At 40.6% G+C, this 20,317-nt stretch overlaps 2 protein-coding genes across 10 annotated transcripts in view; both read left to right on the forward strand.

The window, feature by feature from the left end:
* Positions 1–3,466, forward strand: part of adam8a (ADAM metallopeptidase domain 8a) — a 44,984-nt gene extending 41,518 nt beyond the window's left edge. For both annotated transcript variants that reach the window (XM_043678880.1, XM_043678882.1), the window contains one exon: positions 2,125–3,466. In XM_043678880.1, the coding sequence (XP_043534815.1) occupies positions 2,125–2,175 (51 nt within the window). In that variant the 3' untranslated portion in view covers positions 2,176–3,466. The remainder of the gene's footprint in view (positions 1–2,124) is intronic.
* A 6,950-nt stretch (positions 3,467–10,416) lies between these two features.
* Positions 10,417–20,317, forward strand: part of spef1 (sperm flagellar 1) — a 38,081-nt gene continuing 28,180 nt past the window's right edge. For 7 of the 8 annotated variants that reach the window (XR_006309685.1, XR_006309686.1, XR_006309687.1 and 4 more), the window contains exons 1-2: positions 10,417–10,829; positions 15,981–16,092. Coding sequence is in view for 5 of the 8 variants with exons in the window: in XM_043678885.1 (XP_043534820.1) it covers positions 10,721–10,829; positions 15,981–16,092 (221 nt within the window). In the remaining 3 variants the exon portion in view is untranslated. The remainder of the gene's footprint in view (positions 10,830–15,980; positions 16,093–20,317) is intronic. The other variant, XM_043678889.1, reaches the window with a different exon arrangement.

Genomic DNA, 20,317 nt, shown 5'->3' on the forward strand with positions numbered 1-20,317 from the left:
GGGTTCAAGGGCGGAGGAGCGGGAAGTGGAGGAGATGCGGTGGAGAGCATCGTCAACCACGTCTGAGGGGAAATTGCGGTCTTTGAAGGAGGAGGCCATCTGGGTTGTTCGGTATTAGAATTGGTCCTCCTGGGAGCAGATGCGGCAGAGGCGAAGGAATTGGGAATATGGGATGGTGTTTTTACAGGGGGCAGGGTGGGAGGAGGTGTAATCTAGGTAGCTGTGCGAGTCAGTCGGTTTATAGTAAACGTCCGTGTTGAGTCGTGTATATGAACAATCCTAACTATTAAGTCTACCTGGTTCAAGTCCAATCTCGTGTGGAATAACATCTCTGAACAGATTGATCAGAAAATATCTAAGTCCTGTTCTAATCCTGCGCTAAATGAGGGAATTCACTTTAGCTCTACTTTTATTTTAGTTATAAGTAGACAACATAGTCTGACTTTTTTTTCATCCAGTTGGCATGATGGCTATTTAATTCCATATTCCTAGTTTAAATACTGCTCCATTTGATAGCTCATGTCTCAGGTAACTTCCTTAAAGAACAAAATCATATCACTCAAACAAAATCAGTTCAGTTATAGATAATGATTGGGAAGTGTTGTTACTGATTTTGAATTATCAATGTTTTAAATCCAAAGAATTTTAAACTCATAAGTAAGATGAGTTGCTCAAATCAATGAGAATTGGTTTGTAACCTTCAAGGCACATCACTCTTCCACACTGATGAAAATGGTGATGAACCAATTGTTGTCTTTATACAATTTAGCCCAAATTCTCTCTCTGACCCATTCACAATGCTGTCAGTTGTGTTGACTCTGGAGAACCCAATATTGAACTGGCCCACACTGAGCACTTATTTGGAGTGTACAGCTCACTGGGAGCATAACAAATTGCTTTCAAATTGAAATGCTGGAGTGATTGGCATGTCCTGTTTTTTGATAATTAGAACTTTTAGGGGCAATTTCAATGTTGTAAACAAGTAAATAAAAAGCATGTATTTATCAAAGATTCTATTTAATTTTTGTTAAGTCTGCTCCCCATTCAAGAGACTAGGCAGTAGCACACCGCGCATGAGCCCCTTTCCCAGCCCCCATTTCCATCCAATACCGCCTGCCCCCAAGCTTGTCCAGCATCACCTCTCCCCACCCTGTCTACACCCCCCACCCACCGTCCAACCTCCTGTTCCCCCCATGCGCCCCTGACCCCATCAGCCTCCCCTCCCCCTCTGGGGCAGCCGGAGTGAACACCAAAATAAGACCACTGCTGCCTTTGTGGGGTAAGTCTCCAAATAGCGTGCGCGCACACACAGACATTAGAACATAGAATATTACAGCACAGTACAAGCCCTTCAGCCCTCGATCTGAACCCCATCTAACCTACACAATTCCATTCTCATCCATATGCCTATCCAGCAGACACAATCCAGCAAACATTTTGACAAGTTCAAACTCAGCCTAATACAGGACAATGTTAGAGAGAATATCTGGGGAAGGGGGGTTTAGGGTTCACTCCTATGTAGAACTCCAGGGAAAGTATGAGGAGAGGGAGAGAGGGCAGGAGGTCAGCCATTTGGAGATGGGAACCCAGGCACTATCAATGTCCAGGACTGTTCTCAGCAGCATTTCAGTAAGCCAGGTTCACTTTTAATCACTGTAGACAAAGGACGCGATCAGGGTTGAAATAGCTCTTTGATGTAATGTTTCTATCGGGACCTCGTGCTCTCCTTCAGATGATTCAATATTTGGTTAGCTGATATTCGAATAATCGAGGTTCTTCTGTAGTAGGTGGTATAAGTAGAAGAGGTTCCAGATCAGAATGTAATGGAAAGGAATTGGAACCCCTATCAATACTGTTGTACAACATGCATCTAAAAATATGTTGTCACAGCATCTCTGACTCTTTGAGTGCCAATTGGCTTAGTTGGCCAGAGAATTGGTATGGATCAAATTTGTACTAATGGTTTGATCCCTGTTGATCTGGGGTGGATTTGGGAACTGCCTCTTCTTCTACATATGAGATGCTGAGAGTTGGACCTCCCTTCAGGGACAGAACAGAAGATGATTGTAACAGAAGTCAAATATAAAGTGTTATTGTGACTAAATATAATGTTCTTCTTGCTAGGTTGGTTACAAGCCAAAAGTTGCTTTAAGGCCACCAAATCAGCCCAGATGAAGAGGAAATATGTCACAACATCATTGTATTTCAGACGCACAGCTATGGAGCTGGTAGACTCGTTGTCTTTTTCTGTCATGTCAGGAAGAGGATAAAGCGTTATCTTTGTTTCCTTGTCATACAAGTTTGTACACTTTGGAAAAGAAAATTTAAACAGTACAAGATGGTTAGGTTCAAAAAGCAAAAAACTGAACATCTCCAATAATGGTGCTTTCACGGTACTGTTGCCTTGATATTATTAAAGATACTTTTTTTTATTTTAATTATGTAAATTAAAATAATTCTCCTGCAAACTGTGATGAGATACAATTTGTGAAGTAATCCTTCTATTTAGAAAGAAGCGATTTTTGAAGAGAGGAAATCCAGTAAAATATTACATTTGCCTGCTTGATTTGGTCTCTTACAATGTTCTATGCATGGATGTGAATCAGCAGGATCATTTTCTAGCCCCATTCCAGTATTTGTGAAGAAACAACTTTGCACTTCATTGTCCAGTTGAAGTATTTAGTCTGATTTGATCAAAATAAGGATTTTTACAAATTTTGTTTCAATTTTTTTGGAGGTTTGCCTAAATTAGTTGGTTCAAATGGAAAACAAAGTCTAGTATAGACTTAATTAGACAAGTTGCCTATACTATACCATATTAAGATTTGATGAAATTGGTCTCTAATATAAAAGCTATATGTCATGGATAACCTTTCCTCAAAAAGCTGAGGACAGAATCAACAGGACACTCTGGTGAAAGGTCACTTACCCTAAACGTTAACTTTGTTACACTCTGCCCAAAAGCTGCCAAATCCAATGAATTTATCCAGCATTTTGTCGTTATTACAAATCTCTTTTCTGTCCAGCAATAAATTGTTTCATTTAGAACAATTGGGAATCGGCCTAAGTTGAGCTTCATGTTGGAACTCTTTTGTCTGCATGTCATGTGACCTTGCCCATGATTGAACAATCCTCCCAGTGCTGGTTGATTTATCCTTTGGTATACCATGTTCTCCTCTCAATAATATTGTACCATTTCATTTATGCAAGTTTACAATTAAGGACAAAGTACTTATTTTATTTATAAAGATGAATTAGCATTCATTGCACAGTCCTCTTTGGTACATTTGCAGGGATTTAATTACTGACATTGGAAATATAGCTGTAAGCCTACAGGTGACCCAAATAACCAATCTTAAATAAGCAAATCCCAATCAGTATAGATTTGGGTAAAAACAAATAAACAACAGAAAATGCTGGGGAAACGCAGCTGATCTGGTGAAGGGTCACTGGGCTCAACGTTAACTCTGTCTTCTGTCCACAGATGTTGTCAGATCGGCTGATGTTCTCCAGCAATTTCTGTATTTGTTTGTTTCAGATCTTCAGCATTCACAATTCTTTGTTTCAGATTTTGTTAGATTTTAGAACTCATCATTAAATGTACATTATTTCCCCTCAAATTTGTGCCTTAACCCAGATTACTAGAAGCATGACATATGCTTGAAGAATATTAAAATAAATGTTGATGGAGATATATGTATGTACAATTTTACTTATTCTCGATCAATGCTTTTGTCTATTTTAATTCAAGGAAACTTTTTTTAAAATGATCTGATTTTGTTTGTGTGCATTTTATTTTGGAATGTGTGAGAGAAATCAAACATTAGTGTCAAAGTTCTGATTTATAGGTTGGCATTCCTGATTAACACAGATTTCAAAAACAACTTGTAAGCCAACAAAAAGACAATTCAGAGGGAAAATAAATCTTAGAATCAGGTGCATAATTCATTAACTGTATTTTCACCTGAATGACTCTTGTTACATTTTTTAAAAAACATGAAGGTTAGCAGGAGAAAAAACTGCAAATTTCTGAATTGAAATAGTTTTTAGCTAGCTAATGAAGTACTTGGAAAACCTGATTGGAACAATGGGAATTTTTTTTAAATACATTTCCATGGTATTTGTGGTGGCAAGAATGCTTTTGAGCATATCAAAGATAGCAGTTGAGATGAGAGACCTCTCATTTCCACTAAATAAACAACTCTATTCAGAATTGCTAAAGTGCATTTTCTTAAAAAATGAATATGCTGAGATGAACAGGTTTTGATTGCCCATTTGTGGAACCTATATTTTGCACTGATTTTGCTTTAAAATCTTCTACACTATCATTTTAATCAGAGCAAAAAACTGTTTTGATTTAATGTTGTCAAAGGTTATTTAAATTTTCTCAACTTTTAAAATCAAAAATTGGTGAATTATGATATCAATTGTTATCTAGTTTTAATATTTGACTTTTCAGTTCCATTTTGTCAAATCCCACAAAAATGTTCATAAATTATTTGCACTTTTTCAGCTGGACTGAACAAATAATTGTCAGTGTGCAATGGGTTATTTATTTGCTAAGGAAAATAAATACTGTACTTGTAATTATGTACTGCAACTGGCTTTGAGAAATTGATTATTTTATTGTGTCCCTGCCTCACAAGTAGACCCGAAGTACAATTGAACCCATTTAACTGAGTGGCTATAGAAATAAGATTCTAAGTCCTAGGCAAAACTACACTAATTTATGCCATCATTTTTATGCCTTTTATTCATACCTTGATAAAAGTCAGAATTATGCAAGTTCCCCTTTCAGGATACCCTCTGATCCAAAAGCAAGAGGTGCTGCTTATGATTTTAAATTGAAAACTATTTCAGTTGACTGATAACACAGGATAGGCTTCACACCAGGTTTGTGGACATCCAGATTTTTCTTGTGTACCCGAATCAAGCACCTTTTTCAGAGTCTTTCCTAATCTCTCAAAAAAAGTTTAAAACTTAGCTTTTTAAATCCTCTACTTCCTTCTTGCAAAGTTTAATGGAATGGCGAGCCTGTCACAACTAAGCTACATTTTTCAAAATGCCATCTAGGTCCTATACACATCAAACAACCTCAATTAGTATATATTACTGAGACTTCTGCCTGAGTCAGGTTTCATCCATTAGCAAAGCAGCAATATTCAAATTATTTGCTGCTCCACTTCCATTATAGAGTAGAGTTGCTTGATTTTAAGTCTTCCTTTTGACTAATATAGGCAAAATAAAACTGTCACTACTCTGTCCTAATTTCAGAAGATTACCCTCTGTGGCACTAGCAGCATTTTCCATTTTGCAGTAATACTACTACAGCCCAATGGTGTGTGTGCGCGCACAGGTGTGGAATTCTACTGGAATTCCACAAATTAATTTCACACCCAACCCAACAGACAGCCGAAGGAATTTTCACTTTACTCATCTATGTTGGGTTTGAACTGTCAATATCTATCTAGCTATGGTCCCCAATATCTATGGAAGAAATCTTTCATGTGTTAAGTTTATTTGGCAAACAATATTGTTTCTCTTTGAATTCAAGTGCAATAATGAATAAATGTTCTCTTGGTCTACTATGACATGTGATCTCTACCACAAGATGTATGCAATACAGATAACTATCTTAGCAGCACTTAAGTGTTTTTTTTTAATGACCAGACAACTGTTTCATAAAGACAGAATGTAGTGCCAAAAGTGAAGCTGTGAATGTGTTGAAGAACTGTGAGTAAAATTGGCAGAGACTTATGTTCAGAGATGTGAAAGCCACTACAAGCAACTGAAAGAGCAAAAAAAAGACCATAGTTGAAAGAGGAAGAGAAAATGGCTACAGCTTTTCCATTCCCAGCAAAGCACAAGATAGTGATAGCTTTGTTTAACAAGCTAAAACAGCTACCTGTCACAACACTTTGAACCAGTCTCTTCCCACCAGTGATAAGTGTATTCAACCATGACTCTTTCTGAAGAACAAAAACAATTGCAGAAATTCCAAGACTCAAAAGTGAGCTTTGAACTTCAAAATAACAAATATTAAATATGTCCCATTCAGGAGTTGAGGGCCTAGGTTGAAAAATAGTTCATTGATTTGCTCAGCTCAAAATTCTGTAAATTTGCCCAACTAAAAGATGGTCTAGTTAAAAACTGTATTAGATATGTGCTCTCAATGCAGGATCTCATCTGTTGAGAGAGAAGAAAGTTACTCTCAGAAAAGCAATTATAAATATGCAAATGTACAAATTAGAAGCACTGAGAGACTATTCAACCCCTTGAGCCTGCTCTATCATTCAATAACATCATGGCTCAGGGCACTGCGTGTCACTGCGGGTGTTTTCCTATCTTCCTGGTGGTGGAAACTGAATAAAGATTCGTGCACTTTGTGTCTCTCACTGTATCTCACACCTGTGCGCGCACACACACCATTAAAAAAAAGATAAACAGGAGTATATCACACAGCATTGCCCTTTGATGTGAAGGGCACTGCTTGTCACTGGTCACTTGGGTGTTTTCCTTAAAAAAAAGAATAACATCATGGCTAATCTGATTGTAACCTCAATTGTGCATTCCCACCTATCCCTGATAACATTGAAAGCTCCAGTTAAACAAGAATCTATCAACCTCTAACTTTAGAATTCATTTTCTGAAAGAATATTTTTAAGAGTCTCATCCCCTCAAAGAGAATTTTGTCTAAAGGTCTATATTTTCTTAGAGAAAACATGGACCCTACTACTGACCCCTCAGAATCTTGTATTTCATAGAATTCCTACAGTATGAAAGCAGGCCATTCAGCCATCAAGTCAACACTGACCCTCTGCAGCCTGAGCCACCTACCCTGCATTTCTCATGCTATTCCACCTAGCCTGTACATCACTGGGCACTATGGGCAATTTAGGATTAGCAATCCACCTAATTCACACCTGAAGAAAACCCACACAGACGTGAAGAGAATGTACAAACTATACACACACACACACACACCCCTGAAGGTGGAATTGAATTAGGGTTCCTGGTAGTGTGATGCAGCAATGCTGACCATTAAACCACCTTGTCAGCCGGATATGTTTTGACTATATTTGAGATTTGCCGAAGAGCTGAATTGGTCAATTTGCAGCTAGGGCATACTTATGACAAAACAGAGCATGTTTTGTATTTAGATGATAAAGGATCCAGCTCCAAAGGGCATGTTACAAATTTTGCAGAGGTCATCTTGTGACAGGAGAAAGCAGCACGACTAACATGGGAAAAGCAGTTTTCATTTTAAGAAGCTGAATCCTTTTATACACGTGTGTGTGTGACCTAAACGAAGCATAATGATGAAGTACAGATGGCTACTGGAGAGATACCAGCTGAAGATTCTGATGAATTATTCTACACCATATAGCAGGTTGGTTCAGTCAGGTCAACAGATGATATGTGGTTCCTGACTATTGAAGCAAGGGTTGCAGTAAGAGAATATAAAGTGCCAGATAGATATTGTGTCATGCAAAATTATGATCTTCATAGGTCTGTCCAAAGTGGCTCAACATGTTGATACAAAAACAAAAATCTTGAAAATGAGGGTAAGGCTATATGATGGCGTACTCATGCTGAGAGAATGTATTCCTCTGACAGTCCAATGCAGTCCAAATCATAAATGGCAAGCAAAAGCCACTCATGTCAGCCAGGTCAAGTCTGAGCATTATCAGACTTGGTTCCTAATGAAGGGCTTTTGCCCGAGACATCGATTTTCCTGCTCCTCTGATGCTGCCTGACCAGCTGTGCTTTTCCAGTACACACTCTTGGCTCTGAGCATTATCAGTCCAATCTCTAATGTGCAAAGAGATTTGCAATGTATCGTGGCACAGTCTTGACCGTGGAACAGATCCTACAAGAGTCAACCAATTGTGTTCACAGGGTTAAATTGTCTTCCAGGAGAATATAATCTCAAAACATATGAGGGTAAGACCAATTTTGTATCTACTGAGGAAAGTTCCAGCCGCCCTCAAGGCCAGCTTTAAAGTCAAGTCAGAAGTACTGGAAAAGAAGGAATTCATCAAGAAAATGATAACTCCTACAGAATGGATTAACAGCATGACAACAGTGGAAAGCTGAGAGTATATGTCGACCTAAATAATCTAAGTAAAGCTTTGAAGATATCTCACTACTCCATGCCAACTAACAAAGGAATTGAGCCACAACTTGCAAAGGCAAAAAATCTTGACAACCCTAGGAATCAAGAATGGCATTGATTAATGAACCTGGATGAAAGCAGCAGCTTTCCATTGTGGATGCCTTTGGGAGATAAGAATTGTGAATAGTTTGGCATAGTTACTATTTGAAAGTAATATCAATGCAGACATCATAATCTAGTTACTGATCAATACCAGAGTAGAAGCTATATAAAATAATCTGCTAGTTTATTCATGCAGAAACACAATCTGATGAAACTCCTAGACTGAGCTTCAATAGATGAACCTAAAGCTGAACAAGAAAACAATTCAATTAAAGATGTCTGAAGTCAAGTGTGTATGTGATGCAGTGACAACAAATAGTTCTTGTCTGAATCCCAAAAAGATGACAGCTGTAAAGGTAGTGCAGCAATTTATTGGCCCACTATTTGGCAAAATTATTGCCCAATTCATTGCTGGTGAACCACAGTGCCAACTCATGGGCAGCACTCACTAAAATTAAATAACTGGTGACAGCAATACCAGTGCTGAAATACTATGATATAAATTATGAAGTGACCTGCAATGTAAAACCAGCGAAATAGGACTTCAAATAACCCACATGTAGCAAGGACAAGCAGTTACAATTCTATCCACAGCATTAACAATAAACTGGACATATTCTCTTTTGATCTGAACATTCAAAACAGTGGCTGTTCTAGTGTGTGAATATTGTCACCAATACTTCAAGTAAAATCAAAGCATTTTCCTTAAGCTATCTGCTCCATTGCATCTTTAAAGAATATTAGTCCAGTTACAGAGATGCTACAGGATGTGGTACATAAACTAGATAAGCAGATGTACACTACACATGTGCTGGAGAGAGCAGCACTTCCAATGAAGAAGAGGATGCTACAGAGTAGGAATGTTCCAGATGTGTAAGACATAGGAGCAAAACCAAACAGTTCAGCATATCAATTCTGCTCTGCCATTTAATGAGGTCATAGCTGGTCTAATAATCCTCAACTCCACTTTACTGCCTTTTCCCCATAACCCTTGACTCCCTTACTGATTTAAAAATACACCTTAGTCTTGAATAATGGCCCACCTTTGACAGTCTTCTACAGTAAAGGATTCAACAGATTCACTACCCTCTGAGAGGAAATTCCTTTCTCAGATTAGGCCCTCTGCTCCCAGATTCTCCAACGAGAGAAAAAAAACCTCTGCAAAAATTTCCTTCGAATCTTTTTTTCAGTGAGGTCGCCTCTCGTTCTCCTAACCTCCATATCCCGTGAACCTTTGGTCCAATGTGAAGCAGCAGCTCATTGTGTTCTGAAAGTCACCAGCCCAACAAGCATACTGAACTTAATAGACAAGCACTTTAATTAAATCAAATAAGACACCTAGCAAGATACAAATCTCCAAGTGTTACAAGGCGTAATGATGAAATGTGGACCAAAAGCATTATGGACCTACCTTTTGCTGTAATACCATACTAGACATACAGTGATGAATTGACAGACCAAGATACTACAACATGTTGTACAAAATAAATTGAGTCATTATCAAAATAATGTCTCTGAGACCGAAGTTGTGTTTCAGTGGGCAACAGGCATCTAATCTTTGAAAGCACCAGCATCAAGGCTGCAGAAAAAACATGCTTTTAAAAAAATAGTGCATATGTCCCCAAATATGCACCTCTCAATAACCAGCAGGTGAGTGCAGGGACTCTGTGGCAGTAAATGAAACCAATTTGAATGCTAATAAGATTATTTTTGATAGAATTTGCCTAAATACGGCTATGCCCAATTATCTGAAGGGAATGTTGTTTAAGAAGAAAAAATAAGCGGGATGCCTGTGAGCAGAATCATTCAAGTGTCGCGGCATCAAGATAATCATTTTTAAGGTTAGAATATGCTCTTAATGGTTTATAAGTGATAACATGACAGCCGGTGGCAAATATGGGTGAACTGGCACATTTTCACATAAAATCCAAGTTTAAATGATTAGCAGTGAACTGACTTCAGTCAAGATTTGGAGGAGCGGTGTTGGACTGGGGTGGACAAAGTTAAAACTCACACAACATCAGGTTATAGTCCAACAGGTTTATTTGGAAGCACTAGCTTTCGGAGCGCCGCTCCTTCATCAGGTGGTTGTGGTGGACATAATTGTAAGGCACAGAATTTATAGCAAAAAATTGCTATAACCTGGTGTGGAGTGATATTTGACTTCAGTCAATGCTGGAATAACTCAGCAGGTCTGGACTCGAGCATTAACTGTTTCTCTCTTTGTAGACATGCTGCCAGTCTTACAGAACATTTTAATTTTGTTTCAGATTTCCAGCTCCCGCAGTTCTTTGTTTTATCTGAGTGTGTTTTTTTTTGACTGGGCTTGTCCCGCGCCGTATACCTCCTGTCCCTCTTCCTGCACCGTACCCGGGAACCTGCCTCCCCGCCCCCACGGTGTAACCAAGGCAACGGGCCGTAAACACACGTCCTCCCGCCACCGCTAACGGCAGAAAAGAGCGAGGACTCCGCGGTGCCAAGAGCCCGGACAGGGTGCTCACCATGACCCGGGAGCTCAGCAAGGAGGCCTTGCAGGAACTGTACGCCTGGATTGACGGAATCCCGCTGTCCAGGCCGAAACGGAACATCGCCCGGGATTTCAGCGATGGAGGTATAGGGGAGAGGAATGGGGGAGGGGCGGCCGCGCAGACTGAGCTGAGCTTTCTTCCCTCTCCAGCCGTTAACGGTCACGCATGGAACGCACGAGGCGCAAGGGGCTCGAGCGCGCCTTCTGGGCGGGGTCCAGTGTCCGGGTGGGAGGGGGCCATGGCTGAAGGGGCGGGGTCATGATCGAAGAGGCGGAGTTCAGGGCTCATGGGGGGGCGCGGTCATGGATGAGGGGGCGGGGTTCAGAGCCTGTGTAGATGGGTGGAGGTCATGGTTGAAGGGTCCAGTGTATGGGTGGGCGGTGCCATTGTTAAAGGGGCGGGGTCTAAGGCCTGGTTGGGTGGGTCATGGCTAAGGAGTCCCAGGGTCCATAAGGGTGGGGCTGTGGACAATGGGATGGGGTCCATGTGGGAGGAGCAATGATCAATGATCAGCCCTGGGTCAGGAGAGCTATGGCTGCAGTTTTTGGGATCACCCTCCCACAGAGGTGAGCCATGGCCGGGGTCATAGGTACCAGTGCTCTCCTCTGCTGCACTATACGCAAGGATAAGAGATGCTTGGATTTTCCTGGACTGATATGCTTTTGGGGGGAGATTGGTGCTTACAGAGACATTGATTATTTGCAACCCTCAGTTGGTTCACCTTCCCCCCCCGATTGTCGCAAAACTGATCAATCTAGTGCAGTACTGAGGGAGTGCCGCTCTGTTATAGGTGCTGCCTTGCAGATCCAATGTTAAACTGAAAGATCCCATGTAATTATGCATTTTAATGACAGGGAATGTCTCCCAGGTTTGCCAGCCAATGTTTAACCAACATCACTAAAAGTTAGATTATCGGGTGCTTATCATGTTGCTTATTGTGGGAGTTTGCCTTGTGCAAATCGCCATTGATTTTCCTACATTATAACAATGGCCACACTTCAAATATTGTGGTTACAAAGCATACTTGTGGACCTCTTATCCAAGGAAAGATATATTGACATTTGAGACAGGCCGGAGAAGGCTCGCTAAGCTGTTTACAAGGAGAGGTTGGGCCTGCACTCTTTGGTGTTTAGAAGAAATAGAGGAGATCTTATTGAAATATATAACGTTCTTAGGGGCCTTGACCGGGTAGATGCAGAAAGGTTGTTTCCATTGTGGGAGAGTCTCAGACCACAGCGCATAATCTCAGAGTAAGGAGTCATCCACTGAAAACAGATTTGGGAAAAAACTTCTTTCGAGGCTAGTGAATCCATGGAATTCTTTGCAACAGAGAGCTGTTGAGGCTGAGTCATTAAGTATATTCAAGGCTATGAGATACATATTTCCAGTCAGCCAGTTTTATGGGGATAAGATAGGAAAATGGAGTTGAGGATAATCAAATCAGCCATGACCTCATTGAATGATGGAGCAAACACAGTAGACCGACTAGTCTTCTTCTGCACCTATGTTTTATAGTCTTATAAATAAAATCATTTCTTCTGTAGTGCAATAGTTTGGTTCCTGTGTGACCCCACACTATACAACAATCATGCAGTACAGGAGTAATCCCCATCATTTACAAAAGTATTTTTTGCTAACCATTTTAATCTTATGGAACTTGGAACAAGGTAGAGGTAAGTCAAAATGTTTGTTTGAACTCACAAAAATTTGAAAAATATTTTTACTTCAGCAGCAATTGTACCTATGTGTCCAATGCTTATTTCAGAAAGCACTTAGGAGCTGCTTTGGTTGTTGTCATTCCTTGTGTCTATGATTGAATTTCAAATTCAGGATGAGAGAGAGTCCTTTGGTTGTCCAGTTTCCTTTACTCCAGTAAAGTCGAACTGACATTTCAATTCCTGCCCTTGTGCGTTCTTCAAAAGAAAACACAAACTATGCCTGCAGTTTTGGATACAATCCGCAGCAGCTAGCTTGTTATCGAACAGTAGTCACAAGAGGTCACAGTCCAGTCAAGTTTTACATAGCCCTTCATCCCTTGTAAGGTTGTTATTTGAAGTTCCCCTCACATTTCTAGGTGTGAAGTGGGTCTCTCTTTCCAGACAGCCATATAATCAAATCAACAGCTATTCTTCACTGTATCAGCTCTTTTTTAAAAAATATATTTTGGATTTACAAGTTAAGAATGCCCATAGCAGGTTGACAATCTGACTTATGCTCATGACAGAGGGACATAGTGGTATTGACCCGTAAGCTTCAAAACGGTAGACAAGCCCCAGGTGGACAGAGGAAGCGCTTCAGGGATGCCCTCAAGGCCTCACTGGTGAATTGTGGCATTCCCACAGACACCTGGGAATCACTGGCCCAAGACTGTCAAAGTGGAGGAGAAGTATCCAGGAAGGCATCAAGCACCTCGAGACTATCTGTTGAGGAAAAGAATTGAAGCCAGGCAGAAATAGCAAAAGGAGTGAGCTGCTACACCAATGCCCCAACCATCCCTTCCCGTGACCACCAACTGCCCCAGAGGAATGCACAAACCACCTAGCATCAACCTAGGCACTGGAAATGACAAGTTATCTTGTCCCATCAGCAGAGATAACAGCCCAATATTATACAGTTGAAAGGGAGTTGCTCTAAGAGACAAGGAAACATTCTGTTGATTACCTTATATTGTACCCTACTCCCTCCCCTCAATAGGTGAGTACTCCTCCACATTGAGCACCAGTTGGAAGAAGCACTGAGGGTGGGGCATTTCAATGTCGACAATGAATTGTCGACAATCAAGCTGGTCAAGCCATACAGCACATAGCTATGGAATGGTCTGGAGAAAGTGGTGAGGGAAACAACAAGAGGGCAAAAATCCTCTCCAACATGCCGACTGCAGATGTATCTGCCCATGGCAGAATCATAGGGGTGAACACTACACATTCCTTGTGGAAACGGAGTCCTGTCTACATGTTAAAGAAACACTCAATCATGTTTGTGGCACTACTGTTCTGCTAAATGGGATAGATTTCAAAAAGATGAAACATCTCAAGACTTCGCATCCATGAGACACTATAACCATGAGCAGCAGTTGTAGAATTGAACTTCCAATTCAGTCTTTAATCTAATAATCCTTCCTCTATCAATATCATCAAGCTAGAAGAAGCAGCCCTGGATCCTTGAAGAGTGTAGGAGACATGCCAAAAGCAGCTAAAAACAATCTGAAGCTACAACAAAGGACTACTTGCATGCCAACCAGCATAACGAGCAAGTAATAGATTGAGCTAAGAAATTGGTCAGCCAACAGATCATATCTAAGTTGTTCAGTCCTGCCACATCCAGGCATGAATTGTAGTGAAAAACTAAACAGCTCTCCAGAGAAATAAGCTCCACAAATATCCCCGTCGTCAATGTTGGAGAAGACCAGAATATCGATGCAAAATGTAAGGTTCAAGCAATTGCATCAGTCTTCAGCCAGACATGCTGAGTGAATGATCCATCCCGGCTTCGTCCAGACGTCCCCAGCATCACAGGTGCCAGTCTCCAGCCAATTCAATTCACTCCATGTGATATGAAGCAACTGCTAAAAGCATTGAATAACGCAATGTTTATGGGTTCTGACAATATTCCAGTAATTGCACTGAAAGTTTGTTCTACAGAACTTGCTGTATCTGTAGCTAAACTGTTCCAGTGCAGTCACAATACTAGCATCTACCAGCTATGTGGAAAATTGTCTAGGTATGTTGTATATAAGAAAATCAGGACAAATTCAAATTGGCAAATTACCACACCATCAATCTACTTTCAATCATCAATAAAGTGATGTAGAGGGTCACCAATAGTGCTATTGAGCATTACTTGCTTCACAACAAAGGAAGGTGGTTGTTGCAGGTTAGTCATTTCAGCTCCAGCATCTCTCTCCAGGACAATTCCTCAGGGTAATGTCCTTGGTCCAGCCATCTTCAGTGCTTTATTCATGACCTACCCTCCATCATAAGGTCAGAAGTGAACATGTTCAGTGATGATTGCACAGTGTTAACCACTATTTGCAACTCCTCAGATATTGACACCATCAATGTTCAGGTGCAATAAGATCTGGATGATATCCAACCTCAGGGTGACAAGTGGCAAGAAACAGTTGCACCACAGAAATGCCAGACAAAGACTGTCTACAACAAGAGAGAATTAACCATCGCCCTCAATATTCAATGACATTGCCATTGCTGAATTCCCCATTATCAACATACTGGGGAATGCCATTTACCAGAACTTCAACTGGATGAGCCATATAAATTCTGTGGGCAGAAGATCAGGTCAAATACTAGGAATCCTGCGTCAAGTACTCACCTCCTGACTCCCCAGAATCTGTCCACCATCTACAAGGCACAAGTCATGAATGTGATTGGTGCTCCCTGTGTGTCTGAGTGAGTGTAACTCCAACAACACTCAAGAAGGTTTCCATTGTCATTGGCATCACAGCCACAAACATTTACTGCCTCTACCACATGTGCACCATTGATTGCAGCACTGTGTACCATCTACAAGACGAACTACAAAAATTCACTAAAGCTCCTTACACAGCACTTTACAAACCTATGACCAGTGTCGAAAAGTGTGGCACTGCAAAAGCACAGCAGGTCAGGCAGCATCCAAAGAGCAGGAGAATCGACATTTCGGGCATAAGCCCTTCATCAAGAATGTGGAGGGGGAAGGGAGCTGAGAGATAAATAATGGGATGGGGGTTACATGTAGAAGGACAAGGACAACAGGTACAAGGGAACATCACCACCTGCAAGTTCCTCTCCAGGTTCCTCACTATCTTGACTTGGAAAATATATCAGTGTTCCTCCACTTTTGCTGAGTCAAAATCTGGAATCTCCCTGCCTAACAGTCCTCCCCATGCTGACACCAAATAGATAGCAGAAATTCAAGAATGCAGCTCACCTCCAATTTCTCAAGGGCATTTGATCAGTATTAAAGGTAGCCCCGCCAGTAATAAGCACATCCCCTAATTGAAACCAATGAAAGATAACATAGTTGTTTTTCAATATATAGTTGGAAAATTAACCCTATTAACTTTATTCAATAAATAAATTGTTATATATATATTGAAATTGTAGAAAATGAACATGTAATGATTTGATAACTTTACATAACTAATTTTGATAGAAAGTTGTGAATTGTTTTAATAGCCTTAATGATAAGTTGCTAACCAAAAAATCTCAAAACAGCTTTTATTCATTTCTTTCCAGTATTGGTTGCTGAAGTGGTGAAGCATTTTTTGCCAAAAATGGTAGAAATACATAACTATATTCCAGCAAACTCTACCCAGCAAAAACTGAGCAACTGGCAGATATTAGACAGGCAAGTGCTTTGATATTTAATATTTTATGGTCTGCTATGAATAGTTTTGCTTCACAGTGAAGCACCCTCAGGAATTGTCTCGAGTAAAATGACTGAAATTTGTCCTCGTATCATTTGAAGTTGGTGCTGCTCAACTCTATTTGGATTGACACCACCCTTGGTTCTCTTTATGTTGTCTCATAAAGTTCTTTGAATTACCTCAAATTTCAGAAGAAACCAACAGGAAATAACTTTTTCCGCCCTTGTCTCACTTAAGTTTGCTTTATGCAGTTTAAAGTTCTGCGGCATGATGCCTGTCACTATTCTGATAAAAACTCTGAAATGTTTGGGTGGTCAGCAATCTTTATTTGAAATGCTAACCCATGGGTCCTTCTCCTGGGATGATTTTCATTGGCCACCGTTGACTGTTGTGCTTGCAGCAGTCTGGGCACGGGGTCATAGGAAAAGTCCCTTCAGCTCTTTGTGCATTATATCTATTCTAATCCCATTTTCCAGCACTTGGCCTGTTGCCTTGTCTGCTATGGCATTTCGAGTGCTCATTGAAATACTTCTTTTGAGGCTTCCCACCCATACTATTCTTTTAGGCAATAAGCTGAGATACCCACCACCCTCTGAGTGGAAACAATTTCTTCAAATCTGCACCGAACCTTTGGTCTATGTCCCCATGTTATTGACTCCTCTACTATGGGAAGGAAAACATTTCTCCTAACCTATGCGCCTCATAGTTTTGCAGTCCTCAACCAGGTCTCCCTCAGCCTTCTCTACTCTATGGAGAACAACCATAGCTTTTCTAGTTTCCCTTCAGAACCGTATCGCTCTAGCCCAGGCAACATCTGGTCAATCTAAAAGCTGAAAGAAATGCGGATGCTGTAAATCAGAAACAAAAACAGAAATTGCTAGGAAAGCTCAGCAGGTTTAGCAGCATCTGTGAAGAGGAATTGGAGTTAATGCTTCAGGTGGTGAATCTCCTCTGCACTCTCTCTCATGGAACCACATTCTTCCAAGGCATAAGCCTAGGCATGAACTCTCGAATTTTCTCCTTAATCTTCTCTCTCTCGCTTTCCCTTCTTTAGAACATTCCTTAAATCCTACTTATTTGACAAAACTTTTGGTCACATAGAACAAAGAACAAAGGAAATTTACAGCCCAGGAACAGGCCCTTCAGCCCTCCATGCCCGAGCCGATCCAAATCTACTGTCTAAACCTGTTGCCCAATTCCTAAGCATCTGTATCCCTCTGCTCCCCACCTACTCATGCATCTGTTCAGATGTATCTTAAATGCATCTACCATGCCTGCCTCTACTACCTCTGTTGGCAACGCGTTCCAGCCACCCTCTGCCCTCTGTTCACCTATCCGGTGAATGGATTTTAGAACAGCAATGTTGTCAGAAAAAAAAAAGGCTGCCCAATCCTGGCTATACAGCAGCAAGTTTGAAAGGGTGAAAGGTGATTGGGGTTTTGTGTGAATGTAGATTTGAGGTCTCAGTCAAATCCACCACAGTTGAATGACAGACCATATAGTTTCCTTTAAATCATTGGGGTGTGCCGTATGATTAGATCATGCCTCACTCAGGACAGAACTGTGTTATACTCTTTCCTAGTGCCAGACCTGAAGCCAATGGACAATATAAACATTGTGCTGGCAGTAACAATGAAGGCAACACTCCTAAGCTGCACAGTCCTTCCTGGCAACAGCTGCGAGTTGACAGGAAATAACCAAGTTTGAAGTCTACTATTGCAAAACTAAATTTGTAATTGCTCCATTGTGACATACTGATGATGCTGACTTCAACTCATAGGTCTAATTTTTTAAAAAAATTAAACATTAGATTTAGTGTTATCCTAAAGCACCCAAGTTCTGACTCAGAAAACAGCCGCCCTGATTGTATAATTAAAATGGCGGTTAAGAGTGAGGAGTTGCCTGGATACTCCCAAAACATGCCTCACATTCAAGTCAAGTGTCACATTTCAGTGAAGTGATCCTTATTGGATGCAAGCATGTAAGAAGTCCTACTCTTCTGAATGATCTTTCAATTTTTGAGGTACTTTTTGGGCAATTAGGAATTTAAATGAAGAGGAGTAACTGGAGCTAAAACATTAACTCTGCTTTCTCTTCACAGATGCTGCCAGACCTCCTGAGTTACCCCAGCAATTTGTTTTGTTTCAGATTTCTAGCATCCACAGTTCTTTTCTTTATATTACAATGTTTGAGGACTCAATTTATATAATTACAAAATGTTCATTTGATCAACTGCTTCATCTTCCATTTGATCTTTCCACCTTATTCCCAAACTGTTCTTTCCTTAATCACATTGTCACAAGAATCTCTGTTTTTCTCCCCGATCCCATCTCCACTGGATTAGCTCTTTCATATAATTGTCTTTCTCACAGACCAGCTTCTCAAAGGAACTACAACTTGCCTTTTACAACAAGTATCCTATGGTCTCCATTCATTAGACTCTTTGTAATCACTAGACCCTCCTGCCCTACACCTTTTGGTCCTTGGCTTCCCAATTATTTAATTGTACTCCTGGCCATTATAAATTTGTAACTGGAATAATGATCTTCTGGTGAACTTCAACTTTGACCACTGCTACTTCCTACTACCACTATGAGGTTCCAAATGTTCTTTTCATGTTGTATATGATTCCACTGAGGCAATACATATTCTTGCCTGCTCCAGACAATCAGGTAATCATGTATGACTCCAAAATATATCTACTTTCCACATATATGTTGATTTGCTTTCCTTCCCCTTTAGGGGTTTAGCTAGCGCTAAAGGTCTGCACTTCAGACTTCTGAATTTTCTCCCCATTTAGAAAATAGTCCATGCCGCTATTCTTCCTACCAAAGTGCATGACCTCACACTTTCCCACATTGTACTCCATCTGCCACTTCTTTGCCCACTCTCCTAACCTGTCCAAATCCTTCTGCAGCCTCCCCACTTCGTCAATGCTACCTGTCCCTCTATCTACCTTTGTGTTGATGAGAGAGTTGCCGCATTGCTCTTGTCCTTGTGCCTGTTTCCCAAATCCTATGTCTAGTTCCTTGGAAATGAATGTGATTTCAAATTCCTTTTCTAACCCTGTTGCCTGTTCTGGGTTCAGAGGCCTTCCTTTAGTTGGTTACCAAGCACAAATGATCCCTAATTTTTACTGTAACTTGCCTTTGAAATTAACGTAATTCATGGTTTTCCCTGGTCTCGTATTCTCCCTGCAATACCCGGTGGCCTTAATATCATCTCTTTCTCTCTCCTGCTCAGTTTCACTATTGCTGTCCTTCAATTATTTCTGATCTGTCTGCCTCTTTTCCTCTAACCTTGATATATCCACACAACATGGCTTTATGAACTCCACTTTCTCCACTCACCAACCTGTTGTGTCTTCATGTTTGTACTCTCCAGCCCTCATTTACTCCTCTCTTTCTGTGATAGACTATGTCCTGTCAAGTACGGCACACATGTCTTCCTTCTGTTCCTTGTTTTCTTCAATATTAAGGCAGCATCTAAGGAGCAGGAGTTCCTGAAGAAGGGCTTATGCCTGAAACGTCGATACTCTCTGCTCCTTGGATGCTGCCTGACCTGCTGCGCTTTTCCAGCAACACATTTTTCAACTCTGATCTCCAGCATCTGCAGTCCTCACTTTCTCCTTCAATATTAACTCCAACTGGCTCCAGTTATTCTACTGCTTCTCATTTTTAGCTAGCAGGCAGACTGATTCCATTTTCTTGTCGTATGTGTGGACTCCTTATCTGCTGTTCTGCCTCACCGACAAACTCATCCAGCATCTGTACTAGCCAGACCCATCCCAGAAATTCCACTACCATCAAACAAACCAAACTGGAAAGCAATGCTTTGCTTTTCAAGAACTTAAACCCTTGTTTATATCATCGCTTCTTCTGCCTGCTGCTTTTATTTACATCAGTTTAACGTAACTTTGTTCAGATACACTTCCGCTCATTCACATTTACCATTTATCACTTTCTGAATGCATAAAAAGACTAAACACAGACTTACACAGACAAGTTTTTTTTTAATCTTCTTTGTGTTTTCAGTAGTCTTCCAGACTATTGTTGTACTTCCACTGAAACTTTTACTAACTTTTCCTGACTCCTGTCCTAGTGTGTTTTGCCACTGATTCTATTATTTGTCTGGCATTGTTTTTGGATTTGTATGCTTAGTCTCAAGAACAGATAACAATTATAATCCCCTTACCTACCTTGTCCC

This window comes from Chiloscyllium plagiosum, chromosome 38 (assembly GCF_004010195.1).
Source record: "Chiloscyllium plagiosum isolate BGI_BamShark_2017 chromosome 38, ASM401019v2, whole genome shotgun sequence".
In the NCBI taxonomy this organism is placed as follows: domain Eukaryota; kingdom Metazoa; phylum Chordata; class Chondrichthyes; order Orectolobiformes; family Hemiscylliidae; genus Chiloscyllium; species Chiloscyllium plagiosum.